The 24,624-nt window shown below is 35.0% G+C and overlaps 1 protein-coding gene across 1 annotated transcript in view; it reads right to left on the reverse strand.

The window, feature by feature from the left end:
- Positions 1-24,624, reverse strand: part of NAALADL2 (N-acetylated alpha-linked acidic dipeptidase like 2) — a 416,355-nt gene that overhangs the window by 109,317 nt on the left and 282,414 nt on the right. The window contains exon 7 of the mRNA XM_050712534.1: positions 2,026-2,169. Coding sequence (XP_050568491.1) covers positions 2,026-2,169 — 144 coding nt within the window. The remainder of the gene's footprint in view (positions 1-2,025; positions 2,170-24,624) is intronic.

Below are 24,624 nucleotides of genomic sequence, written 5' to 3' on the forward strand. Positions count from 1 at the left end.
CAAACTGAGCCTTCACTGTTCTCATATGCCACTGTTTGGCATATTCTTTCTAGTTATTATTATTAAATAGTTATACAAGACTTCTTATCATGAAAGCAGTCTTTTATCTCTTCTATTAAGGCTGCTACTGAGCACTTCAGCAAACTATATGTTCCAGCATATAGCATTATTTCAAAGCACAATATATCATAAATGCATTACAGAATTAAGCAAGGCTTGCTACTATAAAGCCACTTTACTCAATAAATTAAGATTAAAAAATAAAAATAAAAAATTATACATGGTTTATTGCGGTTAAGAAGTGTTACATGAAATCAGAAACAAGCTGTTGTGATCAGCCAGAATAAGAAGGACATGCATTAGTTCTTTCTAGACTGTCAGCCTGCATACAAAGTAGAATAAGCTGCCCTTTAGGTGATTCTATACAGCAGCCTCCAAACAAGCTGTTTTGAGAAACAGACTCAACAGAGCTTTTTCTCTTTCTAAAATGAGTTTGCCAGCCCAAATTTGTGCCTTCCATTACACATTTCAGCTGTTGAAAATTCCTACACTATTAGCAACCTTCATACATCCTACTTGGAATGGTTAAGCCCTTGTTCCTCCAAAAAAGCCCTTTTCCTGCTTATATTGTCTTTGTTTACTGGTTGTGGGGTAAATCAGCTTATCTTTAAAATATCTAATCAGCCATACATGGAGAGCAATACTTGTCCTAACCACAACAGCTTAAGCCACGAAGCACAAGGTCTTGCTGCCTTTCCATTTGCTATGTGTAACTACAAATGTCAACACAAGTCATAAAATTAACCAACCTATTTTATGTCTTGTTTTATTGTATTCCTATTCCACGGTAAGTTTCCAAAAGCAATAAACAAGTGATACAGAACATATATGATAGTACAATGGTTGCCCTGAAAATTTGCTTTTACCATTATCATCACTGTACTTAGTGCAGGATAAGCGGCTACTTTAATTTGCCTCTTCTCTTCCAAGACCATTGCTTTACATCAATTAAAATAAACAGGCACTATAATAAAAGGCACATTTTTTTATGCATTTTTTTAATGGTGAAAGATAAACTATTACAAACAAAAACCAAGACAGAATTACTAATTATACATGCATCTCTTCTGGAATGTTATCTGGAAAGTGTTTCTCCCTTCACTGAAACACTGTGCATCACCTTTGCTGGAAGACTGTATTCTCACTTTTTTTTCCTCACAAAAGCAATAAGTTTATTCAAGCTATAATCTGTATGACTTTGCTAATAGCATTATCTCTTAAGAGATAAGCTGAATGCATTCTTTCTTTACATCTAGCTCTATTCAAGGTATTTCATTCTTATCATGATGACTGTTTTCCTGATGAAATTTGAACGAAAAGATGCCTGAAGGTCCAGACAACACCACATTGTTTATTCTACGGCAGATACAAATTAAGGAACACAGAAAGACACATCACTGTTTAGAATTATAGCATTACCTCAGAGACAGAAAAAAGACAGAATAACTTCAATACTGCTCCTGGTGCCTTAATGTTTAAGTAGTCCAACTAGGCCTAACGAACAAAGTAGTGCAGCACTAGTAACATCTCCCTGGTGAAGATACCTAAAGACAGTGGGATTTCTTTAGTCAATAGCAAGAATTAAAGCTTAATGCCTTACACTAAGAAAGAGACTTTGTACTCCAGATATTGACTTATTTGCTGAAAGCTGGCAAATGAGATCATTTCTGAAAGTTAGACCTAACTAGAGTAAGGCTGTCAAAGAAAAAAGAACAAATACCTTTTTTTTTTTTTGTCTCTCTTTTAGTAATTCCCCGCTATTTTTCCCCCCCCTTAACACAACTCCCATCTGTCAGATTTTGGGAGCAGAATTTTTACTTTTTATAATCTCTTCTAGAAAGCAGCTAAGCAAAACATACTCATAATCAGCTAAATCTTTTAGCTATACACTGTTAGAGAAAACAAATTTGGAATACCTGAAGACAATTTCATATTTAGGAGAAAAGATTATTTAAAAATCATTACCTGTACTTGGCAGTTGAAAGGGGACACACCTATCTTTTTGGAAAGTGTTCTCAGGTACAGAAATGAGTTTTTTGGCAAGTACTGCAGAAATTGGTTGCACTAACAGTGTTGTGAGGTTCAGTCGATGTTGTCTGTAGCTTCCATCTTAAATGACAAAAAGAAAACAGCAATTTAGTAAATTACAAGTAAAGATTTCTACATAAGGCCTAAACAAAATAAAGTAACCCAAACATCTACAATACAGCTCAAGACATCTGGATTTAGATAATCAGCCACTATTTTGTTCTTACCTTACTGAAAAAATTTCCTTCGAGAACATGTACAACAAAATTACATATAGATGTTAAAATGTGTAGGGAATAGTTCCACCAGAAAGAAATTTGTCAGAGTCCAAGCAGATATTAGATTGTGACTTAACAACAAAAAAATGAAATCAGTGTTTGGTTAAAGGAATCCACGAAAAATAGAATTACTGATCAGAAATAACTCAAATTCAAGTTTCAAATACAGTGTTACAGGGAAAAGGCAGGCGTTTAAACTGCCTGAAATCAAATCCAAGTATCTGTCTGCATGAAATGATGCTGCTACATATAAGTTGTTTGTTTTGCTGCAGATTTGGAATATTACAGATGTTTAAATACTACTAAAGTTGTGCTACTTAGCAATACGTTGTTTAAGGGGTGGGTTATCACACAAATAAAGCTTTTGTGAGAACTCTGAAAAGAAACACACCACAGAGGACGTGTGTTGATGACGTACGAAAACTTGACGAGATGTGCTTCCTTGCGTATACCAAGAAGCCTGAAAATCTGAATATACACCCTCCCCTTTAAAGAATACAGTCTGATCTGAACTATTTAATAAAAAATATCGGAATTAATATTAATAAGCAGTTTAAGGAAAAATGTAACGATTACTTTCCCTCTGCCAGGCACGTATTAGCTGTCATAAGAGTATTTTGCTTTTAGGAGATATGAGCTAAGTTATCTGCATCATGATCAGGACTTAGAAGTGAAAGATCCAAGACCAGTCTTCCCAGTAAAACACAGTTCATACTGAAAAATTTTGAGATCTCCAGAGCTATTAGTTAAAGCAAAATCTTCCAGTCTTTTTTTAAGTAGTTATGGGCTTTGTCTGGGACCAACCGCAAAACATTGCAGCTCAACTTCGCAAGGAAACCAACATATTGGAAGAACTTTGTGAGGTTCTCACTTGACCTTTTTCTGCTGGATGCCAGGCTCCTTGGAGAGCATAGTGCTTTCGGGATCAGTGAGCTCAGCCAATGCTTTGAGAATAATTTAAAATTGAGATTTTGCTTATAATTAAAATTTTGTTTTATAGCAGCAAAATGGATTAAGCAGCAGACTTCCTTACTCTGTGCAAATCTAACAATCCAACCATGCCAGGCCTAAAACTGCTATTAATTCAAGGAGGACTCTGGAGAACATGTTGGAATGCAGGAAGAAAAATATGCTAATCAATTCTTAAATTTATTTTGGGAGCACAAAAAAAGGTAATGTTTAGAAAGTTTCTGACACAGAAAGTGAGGACTACACTCCTACTTTTCCAGTGACTCAGGTTGGGGTTTTCTTTGGACAAAATACTTTGGACAAAATGGACAGTATTTCATCACTATCTGCTTATTAAAGTAACTGCCAGGATCTGATAAAACAAAAAGTTAATAAATAAAACTGTCTAAAAAGTTTACTTATAAAATTCATTACAGTAATTCCTTCTATGACCTGAAACACTGTTTTAATGATCTCTCCAAAAAATTTACGGAACAAAAAAGTAAAGTCTGACTGAACACTGAACCAAAATTGTATATACCCACATCTTTGACTTTCTGCTGCATTAATAATAGAGCAGTATTAGTTTTGAAATATCTGAAGTGAATGGCTCATTAATTTTTCACTTTAAGCCTAATGGAAATTTGACAAACAGTTTTATGCTAGGAATAGAAACTTCAGGCAGGACTTCACAGCATACTATGAGAATAAATTATAGCATAAAAGACAGACTAAAGTGCATTTGGTCAAATAAGATGGCTCTGTCATTCAATTGCCTGGAGCGAACAGTTCAATGCATTTCTGTGGAAGAGGTAATCTGCCATTTATGCATTCCCAGCGTATCTTCTGCACTGCCCTTTGTCAACATTTGATAATGCATGAACCACGACCAAAACAAAGACATAAAAACTGACACATCATATGCATTTGAATCATTTGTACTTTGAATGTATAAACCCTCACACAACTTTGCTGATGTATTCAACAGCTGATAGGCTTCCACTGAATCTCATGAAGCTGGTCACAATGATCTCTTTATTCTTGCCTGCAAAATCAGTTTATGTACAGTTTATCTGTGGTTTATCTAACCACATGCCCAGACTGAAGGGACTGCAGAGTGCTTACTCCAGGGAGACGCCATCAGTTGATCAGTGGCTCTAGGTACTAAAACAGCATCACTATTGTTAATCATAATTCTGCTGTGTAGCAGCTATTTTGCTGCATCTTCAGTGACAGCTGTTTGCAATGCTGTCCATGAGCAGTACTACTAATAGAGATATGACTCTCCCTTATAAAAAAAACCAGCCCATCACACTTCCAATTAATACTGCTAGAAAAGGCTTGCACTGTCACATCGTTGACAGTGCAAGCAAAGATGGCATTTTTTATTTTTATTTTTTTTGCTGCTGCTGCTATTTTTGCACCTTGGTCTTCCAATGAACAGCTCCACAAAGTCCCACTTTCTCATAAGGCAAGTCCCAATGACTTTCTATATATTTTCCAATGGCATTAGTATGAGTATAGTCATACCAAATTGCAGGTTTGGGTTGAAGGATATTTTTAGAATTCAGATCCAGTTCAACCTCTTATACAAAAATGTTCCCATCTGCTCCAGCTTGCAAACTCACTTAGTGCAGTAATAAGCTTTTTTTATTTTTTTTTTCCTTCTCCTTTTTAAATTCACTCTTAGAACATAGAAGGAAAAATAAACCATTTCTGGCTCTCCCTTCTTGCAGTAAATTGATATAGCAAGAATGATGATCCAGAAAAAATGATGACCAAGCACTTTGGTACAGAAAAATCTGGGAAAACGCAAATCTGCTCAGTGCTTGGATATCAAACGTCATATATATTATTTTCTGTACATAAACTCAACTGTAGAGCTCCTCCTCCATTTCTCTAAAGCAAAGAAAGTAATGTTTCATGGAAACTGGTATTCTGACTTATGCATACCAAACATGGTGCTGATCACAATATGACACCTAAAGAAGAAATAAGAATGTTTTTATTAATGGGGGGGAGGGTAGCTTAAGATTTGGAGGGTATCTTGGAAGGTACAAGCTCAAAGTATCAGCATGGATGAGAAAAGTAACTGGTGAAGGAAAATGTTATCAAGATATGAGCACAAGCTTGAGTAGACATCTATGGAGAAGAAGTAGTAACGAGTATTTTCCTGTTATGTCTTTACTCAGTTCCCTGTGAATTATCCACCAGAACTACAATGTGAAACATGTCAATTTAGAAGTACATTACTTCACTAGTCATTGGTATTAATATGCATGAAGAGAAAAACATTTGCCTCTCTTCTGTAAAAAAACAAACAAACAAACAAAAAAAACTTTGAAATTCCATAACCAGGGAGTTTAACAGCAGCCACAACTCAGGACTTGCAAAGTAGCTTTACAGGCAATGAAGTATGAGATGATGAACTGTTCTGCCAATTACGACAGCATTGTGACAGCTTGCATTTCATGATGCATGATTCCATGATTCACAAATGGACAAGCAATGCTTAGAACTATGTACAGATTTCAGATACAGCTAAGGAGAAAGTTGACATCTGTAAAAGGTATACGCACACATACTTAAAATACAAAACGTAGGTGCAATCAGGATCACCCAGAAAGAAAACAAGTTACTGAGAGTACTCAGAAAGCATCTGAAAAACATTTTCAAATGTTTGTTCACACTGGTGATGGACAAACAGGTTTGTTTAAAAACACTTGAAAAGCTTTCACATTCTTATGATGTCAAGAGTTAAGGAATTTAGAAGAAAAATATATGACACAACCTGTAATAAACTCCCAGCAGTCAACAAGACAATATATTTATCGGTACTTATAAAAAGCCAACATCATACAGATGTTGCTTTACTTTACAAAGCATATTCACTGTATTCTGTTTACATAACATTTAATCAATGCAGTGGATGCTATATATTACCCAAGACTGTCTCCTTGACCAGATTTTTGTTGTCCTTAAAAATAAAACTACAAATTTTACAGCTGATATGAGAAGAAAACATACCGTTAGAATCTACTATTATCTTTTTCCCTTCATCTCAAGGAAATGTGCGTAATCAATATATAAGAAGAAAAAGCTACTCCCCTGTCTCTTTAAAAATCACTTTGTCTTAATGCCTACTTAACGTACTTTAAATGTACTGTCAGTCTTGTTTCTTGTTAAGATAAATGGAATCAAAAAGCAACACATTTATTTTGTAAAAGCAAAACTGCTTTGACACATTGACGCAAAACAATCTTATTACTCCCCATTCCCTTCTAAAAATATTTAATAAATATGGCAAGAATACCAAAAACAAAACAAAAAACATTTTTTTCACAATGCTCTCATCACTTTGAATACCCATTTCCACTTAGCTTGTTATAGTGGCCAATCATTAAAATGACAAGTAAGTGGCCAAAATATAGCAAAATTATATAACATTTCTTTTAAACCCATCGTCATGGAAGTAAATTTTTTCCTTTCACATATCCTGCAGTGGTGTCACCACTAAGTCTTGAAAAGGGAAGAACAATTCTTCCACATATTAAAAGCAGCTAAAACATATTCTTATATCCTAGTAACAACAGAAAACAGAAGGGGAGAATTACTGCATAATCCTAAATATTAGTATCAGACATATACTTCAACTTTTTTTTTTTGATCATTCTCTTATGATAAAACTATTGCATATCTGCAAGACCATGTTTGAAACGTACCTATTTGTTCCCAGAAAATATTTCCCAGGCTATTAACTATACTGTGTTCTTGAACCAGAATCTGTAAAGAAGCTTATATGTGCATGTGTGTGAACGAGAGAACACAAATCAACAGTGGAAGCTTTTAAAACTGAAATACAAAACATTTTGAATCCAAGTCCCCAAACAAGTTATGGAATTTGTTACCAGTTTCATTGAAAAAAATAAAATTTTGAAAATTGAAAATTTTGAAAAAAATTGGTCTGTGACTGAGAGATACTTGGGTGCATCCCATCTGCCGGTATGGAACAGATCGGGTACAATCCTAGCTCAGGTTTATGTCCTCGGCTGTGGCTCTTCTACAGGTGAATCTGGCCTGCTCTTTTGGGATGGACACAGGAAACGTTGGATCACTCATTCTGCTACTGCAAGGCTGGATCGTTCCCTTAAGTACTTTTGAAATCAAGAATTTTGAAAAAATCAACATATGCAATGGGTAAGGTACTACGTAAGTGGCATGAAATCCATTACGAATTTCATAGCTTATATTATACCTTATAGAGACACTGCTCTTGACCAGCAGTACCCTACATTCACTTCCATAATGCTGTTTACCTGCAAGGTAAGTAAATAGTGTTTCTTTTAAAACAGATGTTATAATACCTTTTAGAACTGCCTTTTCTAACTGCATTGGCATATTCCAGCCAGACCTTACACAGTTTTTTGATACTGAGCTCCTTTTCCTGTCTGGCAGCAGTCCACAGTGAGAAAACCAGCAGTGATGATAATGCAGCAGCTCTGGTCTTCTGAGTGAACAAGCAGCTTTTCTCTAGTTTACAGCTAGTTAGAGTAATTGGCAAGTAACAAGCCCTCTTGGGCTTTTCGAAAGACTGACAGAAATGCAAGGATGAGAACAGGGAGTAACTGGTATCAGTCAGTGTACTTCATGTTTGCCCAGCAGAATCCAGAATAACCAAAGCTTCCTCTCCCTCCTGCAAAAGGGATCCAGGTAGCCACTAAGCGTGCGTATCGACTCGGTAGTGGGAGCATGAAATCACACTAACAGAGAAGGTACAAAGCACTTCCTATATGAATCATATTTCCTGTTAACCACTTCAAGACGTGAGCAATTTCTGTCTCTCTCAAGAGTTAATGTACTGGCCCAATAGCTTTCTCCTTCGTGAAATAAACCTTGTTCTTCTACACTGGTGATGGCCACTATAGAAGAAACAAACATGGAAATGAGAGACTGATGCAGGTTTCCTTCCCTTCAGTGATGATCAGGACTACAAGTAGTGAAATAACTCCCTTGTTAAGGTGATGTTTGCATCAGCTAAAATATACAGCAGGTTACATATACTATCCTTAAAATGACTGTTCTGGCTAAAAGCAAGCATGGAGCCTTATTTACCCACAATAATAAGATTTATTATTATTAAAAATAATAAAAGCCCTGTAACATTCTGCAAGGAATGGAATGGAAAGAGGAAATCACTAAGAAAGCACTGAAAGTGACAGGTATAGGATACCAGCTACTTTGTTTATAGCATGTAGCTAACACTGCAATGATTCAGAATCACCTGTTGTCTGTATATATTTGGTCAACAACATGAAATAAAACTGTGTATGCTACCTGCAGTATGCTATGCTTCTCTTATAATAATATATATATCTCTGATTTATTCTTCCATATTTGTTTGAAGCTATGAAAAGTCACATTTTGACTTTGTCGTGATGACATATGGGGTCATCAAGGGGTTCTGAAGTCTCCCCCTTTTCCCACAGCTTGTTAATCATTCTTCTCTTTACAAGGTAGCGCCATTAATTGTGCCAACACGATTGTTTCAGTGGCCATATCGAGAACCAGATCAACAAATTTTGTTGAAGCTCTTTAAAGCTACATAAGTTCCCTAACCTGTATCACAGCAGTGCTCTCAACAGATAAATCAGCTGAGAAAGAGGTAAGTTGGGACTAGGAGGTGGCAGGAATTCCTCCAAAAGGTAAGTCTCCCAAAGCCTTGTATTGTCAAACCATGATTACACAGGATACGCTCATCCTCTGAAACACAAAAATGATGTTCTTTGACACAGAATTATGCTTAAAGTTGTACATCAATTCAAAAAAAGCTATTTACAGCTTTACAAATAACAACTAGACAAAACAAAACAAAAAAACACACCCACATGGTTTCTAACTTTCTCAATTTTTTTTTCTACTTTAACTTCTAGTTTGATTTGTGAAGGAGCACTGCATCACCTTAATTTAATAAAATAGATCCTGATAATCCAATCCTCAGATAGAAAAAAAGCTTTTGTTGCTGTGTTAGGGTCAGGTTTATAAGAGAACCGGTAAATCTATCAAAACCATGCAATAGCTGAGTGATCAGAAATGAGATGTTAATCACAGGTCAGATCCTAACAGACAGATGCTTCCATGCACAGAAATATGTCATCAGATTCAAAAGCAACAAGAACGTCTTTGTCAGAGCAAGGACTATTTTAAATACTGAATCACAGGACACACATTGAATCAGCCTTCTGCGCATATTCTGTTTCCTTCCTGCAAGGGTTTTAGCAAATCAATGTGTCTGTCAATAGGTAATAAAGTGGGAGTTTACATATGTTTTGTTGACTAATACCTCTGTAGTGATTAGTTTTCAGCTGATATTTTGGAACATTTCTGGAGTGGTGTGTGAGCTATTTACATTTATTCTGTATGGCTATTCTGACTGAAAGTAACCATTCAAGCTGCATTCTGGCATTAAGGTACACAGCTGGGTTAACTTTTTTTCTCCTTTGTCTCCATACTGTGCTAATGAGTGTCAGATCAGGATGGCCTACATTGCATTCTCTTCACACCCCGCATGGCTCTGTGGCCCCACCTGACCACATTTGTTTTCTTATCAGCAAAATAGTTCTGAAGTTCTTCATTCGTAACTCTAGATACTTAGTTAGCATTTCAGTTGTGAGAAAAATAGTAAGACAAATCCCCTTACTTTCTCTTTTGACTGCCATCTGTTAGGCTTCTCCTCAGAGAAATTAGCGAGTTTCCATACTGGCACTCTGAACTGCAAATATGCCATCATCTGCAAAATTTATGAAAATAATCCCCGCTGGAAAAGATAACAGTCTCACATAAAATTACCAGAAAAGACTGAAACGTAAGCAGAGGGCGTTGTACAGATCTTATATGAAGGCTCTTAGTGGTCCCTGAACAAAGAAAGGAGTCTGGACCATGGCAGAAACACAGAACGGCTGAGGCTGGAAGGGACCTGGGGAGATCGCCGAGGCCAAGCAGAGCCACCCAGAGCAGGCTGCCCAGGACACTGCCCAGTCAGCTTTCAAACAACTCCAAGCACAGAAACTCCAAACCTCTCTGGGCAACCTCTTCCAGCACTTGACCCTCCCCACCAATTAATAACAGTTTTCCAAACAAACCTCTATCTGGATATATCTAATTCTAAAGGGCTTGCACCAAATTTAAAGAGAACTATCCTTAAATACAGAGAAGAGGAATCAACAATTTTAAAAAGACAGATTGGAATGGAAGCGTTCCAAGTTCTGAATTCATTTTAAATTCATTAATCTTTCACTTGCAAGATTAGCTACAATGGATACATTTGCTCATGTACCAGTAACAAGTTGATTACAGTTACTGAAGGTAAAAATCCTGGCAAGTCAGGCACAAATGACAGTTTTCCAGAATGAAGATAAAGGTGTTCTCAAGACCTGTCATTAATCCAGTTTCTACTACAGAGTGAAAGAAAGAGCTATGCTCAGAAAATCCCCAAATTCTGAATCTATGGAAATGCTTGTTGTGTGTCTTGGTTTGTTTCTTGGATTACGGAACAGAGACAAACAAGCTATAATCTATTTACAGTGCTCCTAAGAGATGCAAATACTGGTATTTAATTTACTTAATAAGTTGCTTAAGTATTTGAAATGCTGAATATGTTCATGCTGACTACTGTCACTGCTGAATTCACCTTCAGAAGCCTGTTACACATACCCATGAGAACTGGATTTTACTGTGTGCACAAGATCACATTATATGTGAGTATTGAAAACTTTTGATGAAGGAGTCCTTGGCCTTGTCTAATTCCTGAACCACCTCCTGCCTTACTAAGGTAACTTATACAATCAAGCTTGTGTAACCAAGATAAGCATGCAAAATGATTTAATTTGTTGAAATACCAGAGGTGAGAAGCTAGTTGATGTTTAGGCTAAAACCCCTGTAATTCAAAGACAATTTGAGTTAGCAAGATCAAAAGGAAATAAGATTATAACAAAAGAAAAAAAAAAAACACACACACAACTCACAAAATGAGGCTATTCTTGAAAAAAAAGTTTTGGTAAGATGGGTAGCTTGGTAAGATGGATAGCAGCTTCATTTCAGAGTATAATATTTAATTCTTGTTTTAAATTGTAAGACAATGATAAATAGAAATTCCAACACATAGTTTTGAAGAATGCCAGTTGGTTTTATTTTTCAAAGTAAATATTTAATAATTAAAAACAGCAATTACACAAATATAATGAAGATTATTTACTGTCAAAAATAGCTTTTAAAAGTACATAGAAAATAAGAATATTGTAACCAACCTGAATTATTACTTAAATCCAATTTAAATGGAAGGTATCCCTTTTGATCATCTAAACGATATTTTGAAATTTATATCAAAAGTCAGAGATCATTTCACATTTGCCTCTGAATTAAAGCACCTCCGTACTGATTACTATTATATTTCTGCATAAAATATATTTCCTACCCAATTCAAAGAAACCTTCCCAGGTATAAAAACAATATGTACCCAAATCCCATTTGCCATGCTACTTCCAGCTACAGCTTATTTTTCCACAGCTGTATAGTATCTGCATTGTACACTCACCCTTTAGAAAAAAATACCTTTGTTTTTAAATAAACTTTTTTTTTCTTTTGTACAGAGTTATCACAGTCATTGCACTTTTTTTAAAGTATTTTTTGATAGTTTTTAACCTCCATTTCACTTAGTAGAAAACTTAGTCATGTATACACTAATGTATTCATTGGCAGTAACCTTTTAGTGAAATTTTGTGATGTCAGGATCTTAAGAAATGAACAATCTGAAAAAAATCTTTTCAATTCTTTATTGGATAATTTAAAATAAAATATCTGAGCTGCTTTGATACAAAAGGGAACTCTTAAGTTGGTGAACCCAAAGGTTACCAATCTCAACTGATATAAATAAAAGAATGAATCCTCTATTTTCTCTTCCTCAAATTATTTCAAAGCTCTTTTTAATTTAGCTTTCAATGTGCGTTAATATTTTCTGCATATACATGTGGATAATTTGTTGAAAGTATATATTTGAGAACCAAAATATAAAAAGAGAATTTCTCTTAGCCAGGCTTAAAGCACTGTTTATACTCTACTCATACATGTTATCTTTGTGTTTTCGGTCTTTTCTCCTTGTAAAAGGAATTTAAAATGGCGCTCTCAAAGCACAGGTTCCTCCTAGCTCATTTCTTAGTGCAAGATTAGAAGGATACTGCAGCCCTAAACTGTCCTTTGTTCCTCTTGTAGCATTCAGTGTTTAACATACAGAACCAGCTTAGGTCATAGGCAAATACAGAAAACTATTTTCTTTTTTTCCTTTCTCTTTTTACAGCAAAGAACATAGGTTAGAAGATGCCAAAAAGAGCAGTGGAGGAGGAGACATCAATACAAATTTGACTATCAGTCCATTTTGACTATTAATCTGAAGTTTACTGAATTTTAAATGATACCCATAAGCATATGGAATATATGAGACTGACAGACACCTATGCATATCTTACTCTTCACAGCAGTTGCACCTTAACTAAATCAATGAAGACAAAGCAACTCTCCTCTATTTTTGTTATAAAAAGAGTCATACTAGAAGAGAACACAGTAATAGCTAATAGAAGATGCTCCAGATTCCCCAGTCTTTACTTTAAGTACTAGCAAAGTAAACTTTACTTACTTGCAGCAAGTAAATTGTTTTCACAAGCTGAAACTGTAATGGAGCAAACTGCCTTTTTCCTTAAAACCATGCAGGTCTATGAGGAAACCTTAATCAAACTGTCTGCAAAAACTGTACCTATAAGAGAAGCTGTTTATGCTACAGGTCAGTATCAGGCATAACATTCCTTACTTCTGTTTTTCACCAATATTACAGGTATTTGCAATGGTGGTATCTTGAAAACTCATTAATGCTGCTCTCACTTTCAATAGCTTACTGTAAGCATTTGTCACAAGAAACCCCCCAGCTACCATTGGCAGTGACATCTCCAGAACTAGAAGCAGCATAGCTATGTCTCCGCACAGAGCACAGTCTGGCCAAATAAATCTTACCTAGAAATAGAGTTAACAAGCTCTGATGCACAGTCAGACTAACACAATTCCAGACCTGAAGTGTCTGGAGCATACACCAGTTCAGGTCAGTGTTAACTTGAAGATCTTTTGAGCCATAATCTATCGGACAATGCATGCAGGCCTTTAATATAGAATCCACATAAAAACACAAAAAGATATTGCAAGAGAAAGTGTGCAGTCAAGGTAGCTCTGCGCTCCCTCCCCTCTGTGGATTTTTCTATAAGATACAAATATATATTGGCATCATTTAACAAAGCCAATAATGGGCACATACTTGAGAAACACTGCATTCCAGGACAACATATTTTAATTCTGCAATTTCATTACATTGATAGATCGTACAATGCTCCCAGAATGTGTGTGCCCAAAACCATACAAATTAGCGACACAACCCCAAAGATTTGGTACATTTAGGATAAAATTCTTCCTATCCATATACAAAAACTGAAATCTTAAAACCTATTCATTTCTCCTATATGTCCAAATCCACCACTGTTAAATGCAGTAGTCTCTACTCAGTAGAGGAAACCTTACCATGCCTCAAAGAAGCTGAAAACAGTACCGAGTCAAAAAAAGAAAATCCTCATATGGGGTAAATACTTTTCCTTGACTCTTCATGAGTGCTATATTTGTGCCTTTAGCCTTGCACAGGATTTTTTCAATGGGAAAAAAACAGTATTACCCACATCACTCAACCATTAGTTTAAATCTAATTTAGCACTTATTTCAAAACATGTCTGAAAATATAATCTTAATGTTGCCTCTATTTTGATTCTATTACTTTATTGTCACAATTCAGTTTCACGGATTTTTGCCTGAAGTTACAGTTGAATGAAGTCAGGAAGCTATTACTACAACTTTACAGTAGATAATAGATGCCCTTGACTCCTTCATATTCATCAGCAAAAGGACAAACACATATAGAAATACAGTAGAATGCAAGAAACCAAGGAATACAAATAGAAAAACGCATTGGTTATTACAACACCACGGGTCAAAGCAGTAATTTGCACAAAAGGAATGTATCACAATTGTTACTGCCATGTTATTTCATGTTTCTCAATACTGGTAGAAATAAACAGATGCTATAATTGAAAATTCCATTGACACTATTCCATGAAATTGACACTTGACGTATTGCATGACTACCCCTAAAATACATAACATTGTTCTTTATTGTTACAGGTACTGTATTTCATACACTTGCTCAAGCTAGAATTTACAGTTGTATAATAAACCATTTTGTGCCAATAGGCTTGCAAGAAAGTTGCAATTTGTCCTCAAATATCTGTTTTCTGCTCAGAAAAAATATTTATAGCCACTTAGAGATCAAATATTATTTTTCCATACACTCATTGCTAACATTTCATTCTCAAAAATATTATGCTGTATGAGAGCACTTAAGTTATTGAGTCAGAACTGACTGAACCATTTAGTTCTCCATCGCTGCTCATTATAAGGCCAAAATTCAAGTGTTTCTTCGCGATTTCAGATTACCAATTCATAATTTCATTTTACGGCCTGGGGTTCAACTGCAGTAAACAAGTCTAATATTTAAGTAGTAACAGAACAGAGGGCAAAAACACTACGTTAGTCTGTAGATACCTCTGAGTTTTTTTACTGAGCCTTTACTTCATATATGGCTTTTGCACGAACATCAATATAATTGTTACATGGAAAAGACATTAAATACTGTGAAACAAGCAAAAATTCACTAGATGAAAAGGCACAATTACCTTTTTACAACTATATTTTAACTAAAATTAAGTTTTATTCAGTTTTGGCTGCATCTGGTGAAACAATTCTATGGCTTGTTTACCTCTAAAAATCAACTGAAGACGTAGTCCAGGACTAAGACAGACAGGGCATTTGAAAGATGTTCCATCACTTTCTTGATAGCTGCAGAGATTTACTCACCCATCAATGTTGAGTAAATTGTCACAAAGCTAGCTGCTGAGGAGGTGGTAAATGCATTTTAATTAAGTAGATGTGTATATAAAAAGACTGTGTTCTAGTTGATTTTAGAGGAAACAGAAATGAAAGAAATAAAGTTCATTAAAAAATTTGCCCCCTTATTTGATTCAGTTGTCATAAAAATCCAATCTTACTTATGGGTGGCAGTTGAAAAAGTGTCTCTGCCTCTTGAGAAGTGTTAAAGGGCCAAGAATAAACCCAGAAAAAGGAAACCTGAAACAATCAATCACCCAAATTCTTTAACATATTAATATGAATTTGCTACAGGCTAATATTTAATTTCCTTACAGAATTATCTTGTACTTCTAATTAGACTGAATAGGACCTGTATTGATGATATTTCAAATATCTATGAACCTATATAACTTAATCACAACATTAGATTTAGAGTTATGTATGCAAACCTGATTGTTTAAATGATAATTTTCTCATCAGAACTTATTGAACAGGATAAGACACTTAGATTAATAAAAATAAGCCCTTAGATTCATTGGGTTAATTCTATTTTCTCAGGCTGTAGGTAAGCTGATATTTCGAAGTCTGTCTGTTAATCACCAGCTTTAGTTCAAAGAAATAAAAGCAGCCAGAGACAAATCCATTTAAAATCCAATGAAAACTGTTTTTTTTTTTTTCTCTTGCTATGCTAGTTGGAAGTATGTTTACTGCTACGGGTTCCCTATAATCCGGCAACTTCATTTTAAAAGGAGCTAATTTTCTTCTGTTCCTGTTCTGTTCTTAGTCAGCACAATACAAAGCTCTACAGACACACACACACAAGCTCAATTACTACTGTTTTTAACTATCTTTCACCTAACATGAAGTCCTTCGTATCGTTGTGCTCTCTGTATTTTGCATGTAATTGCATTTTTCAAAGCTGTAACTAAACATGTAATTTCTTGAGAATATACACATCATGTCCAGGGCTGATTTTGTAAAATCATTCAATTTAGATCACAAGCTTCTTAAAATCATCTTTACAGTTTCCTACCGGTTTTGGAAAAATGTTTCTTTTAAAGAAGTATTGCTTAGCCATATAGGGTCCGATCACATTCAGCGTGCCTGGTGGAATCTACTTTAGGTGCCTGTGCACCCAAAAGTATGTTTTTCATGAAATATTTCCAAACCAACTTTATTAGACCACAGGAGGAAATGACACTACACACACCTATTCAACTCTATTCTTAGAGCAGCTCCTTAAAGACTTGACTGATGTGTATGAAATCCTGTATGGAAAGGACAAATTCTGTACTGAATCCTCCTTAGTCCATCTCTCAAACAAACACGCTGCGACACACACATGGCATCTTTTGCAAAAGCTGACAAATCCTTTTGTTTTCTCTCAGGGTAAACTCATTTTATTATGGCCAGATAACTTCACATTTTCAACAATGGTCAGCTACACCTGAATTAGAGCTGGCAGCCTAGGTTTGGAAAGTTCTTCAGTTAAGAAAAGTGAATAGTCCATTGACTAATCAGGAGACTGCAATAATTCAGATGAATTTCTGAAACTCTGAGTGCCTCTTCTGAGCAACTTTTATAAATCTAAACCCCTCATTAGCTTTAACGTCATTCTGCAAAGTTCTATACCAAGGACACTTTCATCTGTAGTGCTTCCTGTCTATATACAATTTAGGAAGACATTTAGTGAAAGCTATTCCAGAGGTTTGATTGAGGTTGGCAGATGCAGCCATTCTATATGGAACACACCTGCAAGTAACTACTGGAAGGTATTTGTTTCAAATACAAAATACTAAGAGAACTCATTCAGAGACTCTGCAGAAGTAACACTTAAGACCAAATGCATTTTGAAAATATATTATCAGCTTGACAGCACAATTATTTGGCTTGGAGTATGCATAAAGTCAGTCTTGCAATCACAATTGGATTGTTGTGCCTTAAAACTTTACAGAAATATTTCTGTTAAACAGTGTATATGTATCTTGAATAGAAAAGAAAAAAATAAAGGACAACTACAGTACTGATTATTTATGATATTAGTCTTCTTCTAACTGCTCTGGCAATTCTTTACACATGCAGGTAGGTTTTTGTTAGTTTTTGTTTTTAAACAAGCATATCGCACAATATTATGCCAAAGAGCTGGCTCTGAAAAAAGTACAGACATTTCTTCTGGGAAAAGTATCTGATGTCAAACAAGATGAGGCATTCTGAGAGACATTCTTGTCAAATCATAGACTGATAAAACGATTAATTACTTCAACTTAATAATTATTGATAATTCAGCCTAAAAATCACAGGTTTAGTCAGACTCTAACATTGTGTGATTAGAATAAAATGTCTGACAGTTACCAGTAAGGATCCCAAAAGACTGGCAACTTTTTAAGCAATAAGGGAGCTCAGTCTTCAACACAACTCTGCATTTTAAAATCTAATTAAAGTCTAATGCTAAGAATTAATATGCAGCCCATCTGCACTCAGTTATAAAGCAACTTCTGGAAGGTGTATGTAACTATTCTTAGGACAACCAGATAACGAAATCGGTTATATCTGGTAAGCTGGGGTTGGAAGGGACCATCTAACTCCAACCCCCCTGCCATAGTTAGGGATGCCACCCACTAGCTCAAGTTGGCCAAGGCCCCATCCAGCCTGTCCTTCAACAGCTCCAGGGATGGGGCACCCACAGCTTCTCTGGGCAGCCTGTTCCAGGGCCTCCCTTCAATCTTTCCTTTCCAAGTAATACTGTATAACGTTGTGTTACAAGAACTGTATAATCCGAATCTATATTCACAGTCAAAGGACCAGAAATTTTACCATTACAATATTTTTACTGCAGTCAGTTTACACCAGCTTATTACTGACTGAGCAAATATTCATATTAACCTTCTGAGGTCAAGATTCTGAAAAAGTCTGGTGTTCAGACTAAAACGTTCTAAGCAATGTTCAAAGAAATTTTAACCTTCAGTGAAATAAGGACTTAAAAATGATTTTCTGTAAATGATGGTAAATTGTTAATCGTATTTCAAAACCCTGAGTTAAATATCTACTTGTTATGCTTATTGTGTACATAATTACTCTAAGGTTGACATTCAGACATGAACTTCATTATACTTTCAAAATTTTCATCTCCACAGAACTACAACTCAACAATAAGTACTTTTGGTACTTCTAAAGCTCAACATAATCACAGGTTGTTTTCAAATAGCAGGTTAACTGAATATAACTGGATTTGTTAATTAGTTTGCAATATTGTGCATAGTGGCAGAGTGGTATTATCTACATCAAATATATATATATATATTTTTAAAGGAAAGATTTCAAGCAAGTGTTAAACTGCTATACTTAAGTATTGTCTCCTATATTATTTGCTTTCATTATTAAAATAAAGTGCAACTTTTTTGTGTTCTTTCTGTTGTTTCCAACACAATCCTACTGAAACATACAGGACTTGGATAAAATAGGATTTAGTTAGGCACACCACTGCATATTCAATATTTCTTAAGGATCTTCAGAGAACAAGGAATTATAAAGTTCAAACAGTCAGAAGACATGCTGAAGCATCCATTATGTACTTTTAAATTAATGTACTTAATTATTAATTAATAGAAAACACCAAGATACTGCTGATATTGAAACCACTTTTGTTTCTAACAGACATAATGTTTCTCAGATACCAATATTATTACACACTAATACGTACAAAGCTCTTTTTGTGACCAAGAGCTATATTTCATTTTTCATAAACAGTTTTTTTCATAAACAGTTACTTCAGTGAATGGTTTACAGATAACAAACAGGGACAATAGCTAAATGGAAACAAAGCAAGATCAGGTGTTCACATATATTCCAAGATGACTCAACAATGCTAATCTCTAGAGCTGCTCCTTCCTAAAGCAAGGGATTCAAGATTACCTTGCACCAGCATAACACCACTACCAGCTATCATATAAATGGTATTCCACGTTGCATGCTTATAAGGCAGAGGTGATTCCCTTTGCTCAACTACCTTAGTTCATCATTTCAGAATAAAAGCATGCAATTTACTAAAGAACAACTGACAATTTTCTGCATGCAATAAACAAATCAGAAGTAAAAAACAAGTTACGTGGAGATTAACAAATATTTTATTGTTCTTGCATTAGGAAATCATTAAATTATATAAAAGTATATTTCTATGCAAAATATATGTATTGGTAATGGCATTAGCTCTAGAATGGCATTAGCTTTCTCTTCAAAGCAGCACTACTATTCACTAAATAAATATAGATTAAAGTAGCAGGTGTAGCAGTGAAAAACTTGTTCTACAGAGAATACTCCTGTTGACAGCAGTACAAGATTCCCTTTCAAGTAACTGAAGGACTTAGCCTACAATAAATAACTAGTAATGAACAATAAATAGCAAAATATCAGTTTGTAATGACAGGCTAAAATGAGCCTGCCTTTGCCAATGTCTTCAAAAATGCTTCCTGGAAAAGCTTTAAATACACAAAAGCAAGCTGTATAAGGAAGAGCACAGTTCAGCTAACAGAGAGTCTACTCTGACAGAGACTCATTTGGACAGTAGTTCTGCTGTTAACATGAGCAAAGATGTTTAGCTGGGTCTTAAAGATTACTATCCATACTTGGTGTAACACTAGAGGCTCCATGAAGGAGTGACGGATGGATGCATACAGCCTGAAATATTTTACACTACTAGCAGTGAAAATGTGTGTGTAAAAAGTAAGTCAACTATATACAAAACATTGGTTGAATATTAGGTTAAAAACAGATGTATTGCAACAGTGCAAACAGCGTTTATCGACAACTTAACCAAAGGAGGAAGAATGAGTTCCCTCTGTCTTTCAGTGCAATTAAACTAAGTCTTACCAGGTAGTATGAAGATAGGAAACAGTACTTAATCCAAAGACAGGACAGGTTCTGTATGATAGTAGAGAAAAAAAATATAAGCAGAGGTAATGACAGCAGAAAAGGATGTGTGGACATGCATTGGCAAATTGAATTAATTCTCAAACACCCAACTTCAAATCATTTTCTGAAAAGCTGTTACACCAGCTACACAAATGTGACGTTTTTCATCTCTATTCACTTGACCTAGCAGTAAGTTTAGAGGTGGAAAAATTCTGACCGAACTCTGACCCTAAAGTCAACTGAAAACTCCCACAAACACAAAAGCAGACCATTAAGCACAGAAAGATTTCATTCAATGGCCGAAGGTACATGATTTCAGATATTTAATCAAAAAAGATCTCCCTTGTTATAATACAATTGTTTCCCTGGAAGCAAAAATGTAACACTTTTAGATTATCAAAGGTATTATGACGGGGTCGAAAGCCTACAAGATCAAATATGAACTGTTTTATCAGTAACATTTTGTATTAGGAATTTCAGTGAGTATCTGGAAATATTTCAGACTTGCTTTAAGAAACTCTTGCAGATCCCAAATTTTTTTTATTATTATTACGCACACTCCTGCTTGAAATACAGAAGTGAAAGGAATACAGTCTTTTTGAAAACCATCTCAAACACAACTAAGAAACCTGGTGAAAACTACAGCTGTTAAATTTAAACTGTAAAAGTGTTTACATTTCACATACAAAGAATTTTACGGAATTAATTTCAAAAGATGCACTGAAGTACAGTAGAACTGATTATAAGAACTGTCTTCGGTAACAAATTTATGGATTAGTCATCTCAGGACTGTTAAAAATATATACTTGAAATAAAACTATGTGCCATGCTAGTAAAACATAGCTTTTATTATTTGCTTTTATCTTGGATGATTAACTATGGACAAGATAGTAGATGACTTAGGGACTTTTTCTACGACATTATTTATTAATGGCTTGGCAGAGGAAAACATGATATAGACTACAAAAGGAATAAAAACATTTTTGTAGGAATTGTTCTGACCATGAGGGAGAGAGCTAGGCCAAAAGAAAACTGTAACATTACAGCAGTTTGTCTTCCTCTTAGAAAGGTGATTTTTGAAGAGTTTATAGACAGCCTGAAGAGCCTCTGAAGCTCAGTTCAACCACCACAGAATTCTGCAGACAACATTTTGATTGTGCCTCTAAGACCTTTTCTGCTCTCTTGTCAGCCAGTTGTCAAACATCACTATCGATTCCATTTTTGACTGGTACAGATTATACCTAGATTCAATATGTCCTTTTTGTCCATCTAACTGATTTAACTTCAGGAACATGCTCTGTTCACCTCGTCAATGGACAGAACAATTCAAAAACATTTCCTCAGTTGTACATTTAAAATGTTAACATGTTTGCTCAGCCTAATGGGCAGTGAATGCAAAAGATGTCACCTTGTAAATCTACTGACGCCAACCTAAATAGGAGATTGGGCATTTCTGTCATCCACCTGAGTGATCCTCGAGGCTACAGTTACCTCAGTGAGAGGACTGAGGAAGAATTTGTTCTGAACGCCACCAGGAACTCAGAAAATATATTGGGATTTGCTTAGCCCTAGACCACCGACCATAATTTTACTCTTCAAACAATTCAGGCTGCAGCAGAAATGCAATACTTTCATCCCAGAGGACCTCATAAAACATTTCTAAATGGCTTTCTGGGGATGAGATTATTTTTAACAAGGAGTGTTCCCTTGAAGGACTTAACAAAACGTTTCCATCCTGCAGGGTGGAAATCAGAGCAGGTTTTCACCCTTCTGAACTGTCCTTCCCTCTGTTTTACTGGTATACTAAATTAAAAGTTTATTTGGAGAGTGCTTTAGCTTCACTATTAAATTCAGGACACAACAATCAACACAAGAACACAGTGGAAAAGAAACGTACTACAAAGGGGTCGAGTAAGAAAACCAAGGCATAATGGATCATCAAAAGATCACGTCAAATAATGGACAGGTGGCAAATGGATTAAAGATCATCACTTTCATTAATAGCTGCTAATCTCCTAGTAATACCTTGACCCCAGTCGTCTCAAAAAAAAAAAAAAAGACAGTCACAGGAAAGAAATGATTTTGAGAAATCCACCATTTTATGTTTATGTCCTTTCCCATACCATTCCTGTTACCCTAATAATTACGTCATGATGTAACTTTGGAGATGCCAGATGTTAAGGTCCAACTAATATCCACTTTCATTTTACCTTTTTTTTTTTTTCTTGTAAACATCAAATATTTTAAAGCTTTTAAGATACGGGGCAGGGTAGTTTGCTATTGTGTTCTAAAATTTTTTTCACAAAAACTCAAAAGGGTCGAATCAATACATCACCTAGTGTATCAATTGTCTTCTTTTTCCAGTTTCATAATCTCTCTAAATCCATGCAGCAAATCCATGAGTGCAAAAGAGAAGTAGCATATTCCAATGGACAAAAAAAAAAAAAATGACTCCTTAAATCAGTGTCTTTGACCTGTTGGGTGAGTAGAAAAAATCCCTCTCTGCACATCTCTCAGATGAACTCATAAAACAAGAATAGTAAAATTCCCTTTCCTCTGTTCACAAATTCTGAAATCTCAGTATTTCCTCTTTAAACATGTGACAGCCAATAACAAGGAAGGCACTTTTCTATTTTGACAGAAGAATGATATTAACATGTCAATAATTGTTCAAAATTGCATTTATATATATTTATTTACTTCCACGACTTCCTAGATATATAAGCCAGGATCGATGGCTTATCATCGATTTGCTACTCAGAGTATCAGTCAACCATTTAAAGTGTTGTTTTTTTAAGGAAACGATAAATTATAAAAGTTTCATTCTTCATTGATGATTTTTAATATACTTGACTTTCTATATATTATCCTTATTTTGATCCTTGCTTAACATGCAAACCTGTACCCTGAAGAGTCCTTCAAGCAATCAGAATATTACAATAATCAGCAGTTTGCTGACTTTCCAAAAATCAGTCTTCCATAATTATTATTTATTCATCTCTATAACCGCTTAATATCACAATGCTTCCTTTTAGTCATTGTTGAATAATGACAAACTGAAACGCATCATGCGAAACCTCAAAGAATAATGAAATTATATCTGCATAAACAAAAATAATAGTTTGCTTCCAGTATCATCCAGTAAACAAATGCAAATGCAATAATGAAACTTTCAGAAGCATTAACGACTAAGATGGCAAGACTCTTGGTTACTGGACAGATGAAATTCTTTCGCTTTCCCATCTATTTCCATTTTAATTTCTCTTTTGCAGAGTTTTGAGAGGGTGAAGTTTGGCAAAGGGAGTATAAAAAATCTGTAACAGTTTCAATGAATAGCAACTTCTCTGTTGAGAGAAAAATGTTCTCCAATTGTTTTTATTGTATGAAGTTGAAGAAGAAACTGAGACAGAAACATTTTAATAAATGTAAGTTTTGTAGAAATAAGTCATAAAGAACATGACCAAAACACGACATTAAAATTTCAGAATGGGCTCTGCAAGAATCACGGAGCTTTTGACTTGGAAATAAGTATAGATTTGTATGGCTAAAAATTACTTTATTAAGATTTATGTTACGATTTGTAAATCTCTTGCAGTATTTCTACATCTGCTTTAGGATTTGTGTCTCTATTATAGGATCTGCAATTCAACTTTTCATTTTACAAAGCCAATGAAGGATGTAACTAAATCCTATCTTAAAGCACTGATTTCTAAATCAAGGTTTCAGAGTTCAGAATTATTGGTCCATTGTATAAATCAAAGGATAAATCCAAACTCTCAAAACAAAAATGCATTTCATCTCACAAGATGAAATTGCCATAAACTCAAAAAATAAAACTGAAGCTATTACTTCTAGAAAACATTGACCAGCTTAAGACTGTTCCTCCTGCTTGTGTTTTAAACATGCTTCTTTTCCATGCTTTGATATGTTCTACTATTAAAAATAAATAAGAAAGCTTTTTTAATTCCCCAAAATTATGAAACCTACTTAAAATCTACAAAGGTTTTCCTCTTATGCATTCTGTTTTGGGATTATTATGCTTTTTAATTATATAGCAGTCAAGTTGCATTTCTATGTTTGCAAAAAAAGCTAAAAATAGTCTTAAGAAATTATCTATATAACCTTTACACAACTCTCCTTAGACCCGAATCACTTAATTTTAACTCAAGAAATACTCCACTCATACTATCTTCTCAAACCCTACAATTTCTCATTCTGGGGAAATTTAAAAACATTCCACAAGATATTCCATCCCAGGTGATGTAGCTGTTTTTTCAATGGATTAGTAGCACATATCACTGCCCAGAGGAATATTTTGCCTCTTGCCAGCACAACTCAAAATCACATTTAATACAGCAATTTTGGGAAGAAGCAGAGGTAGCTGACAAGGGAACAA

This window comes from Cygnus atratus, chromosome 9 (genome assembly GCF_013377495.2).
Source record: "Cygnus atratus isolate AKBS03 ecotype Queensland, Australia chromosome 9, CAtr_DNAZoo_HiC_assembly, whole genome shotgun sequence".
Classification (NCBI taxonomy): Eukaryota; Metazoa; Chordata; class Aves; order Anseriformes; family Anatidae; genus Cygnus; species Cygnus atratus.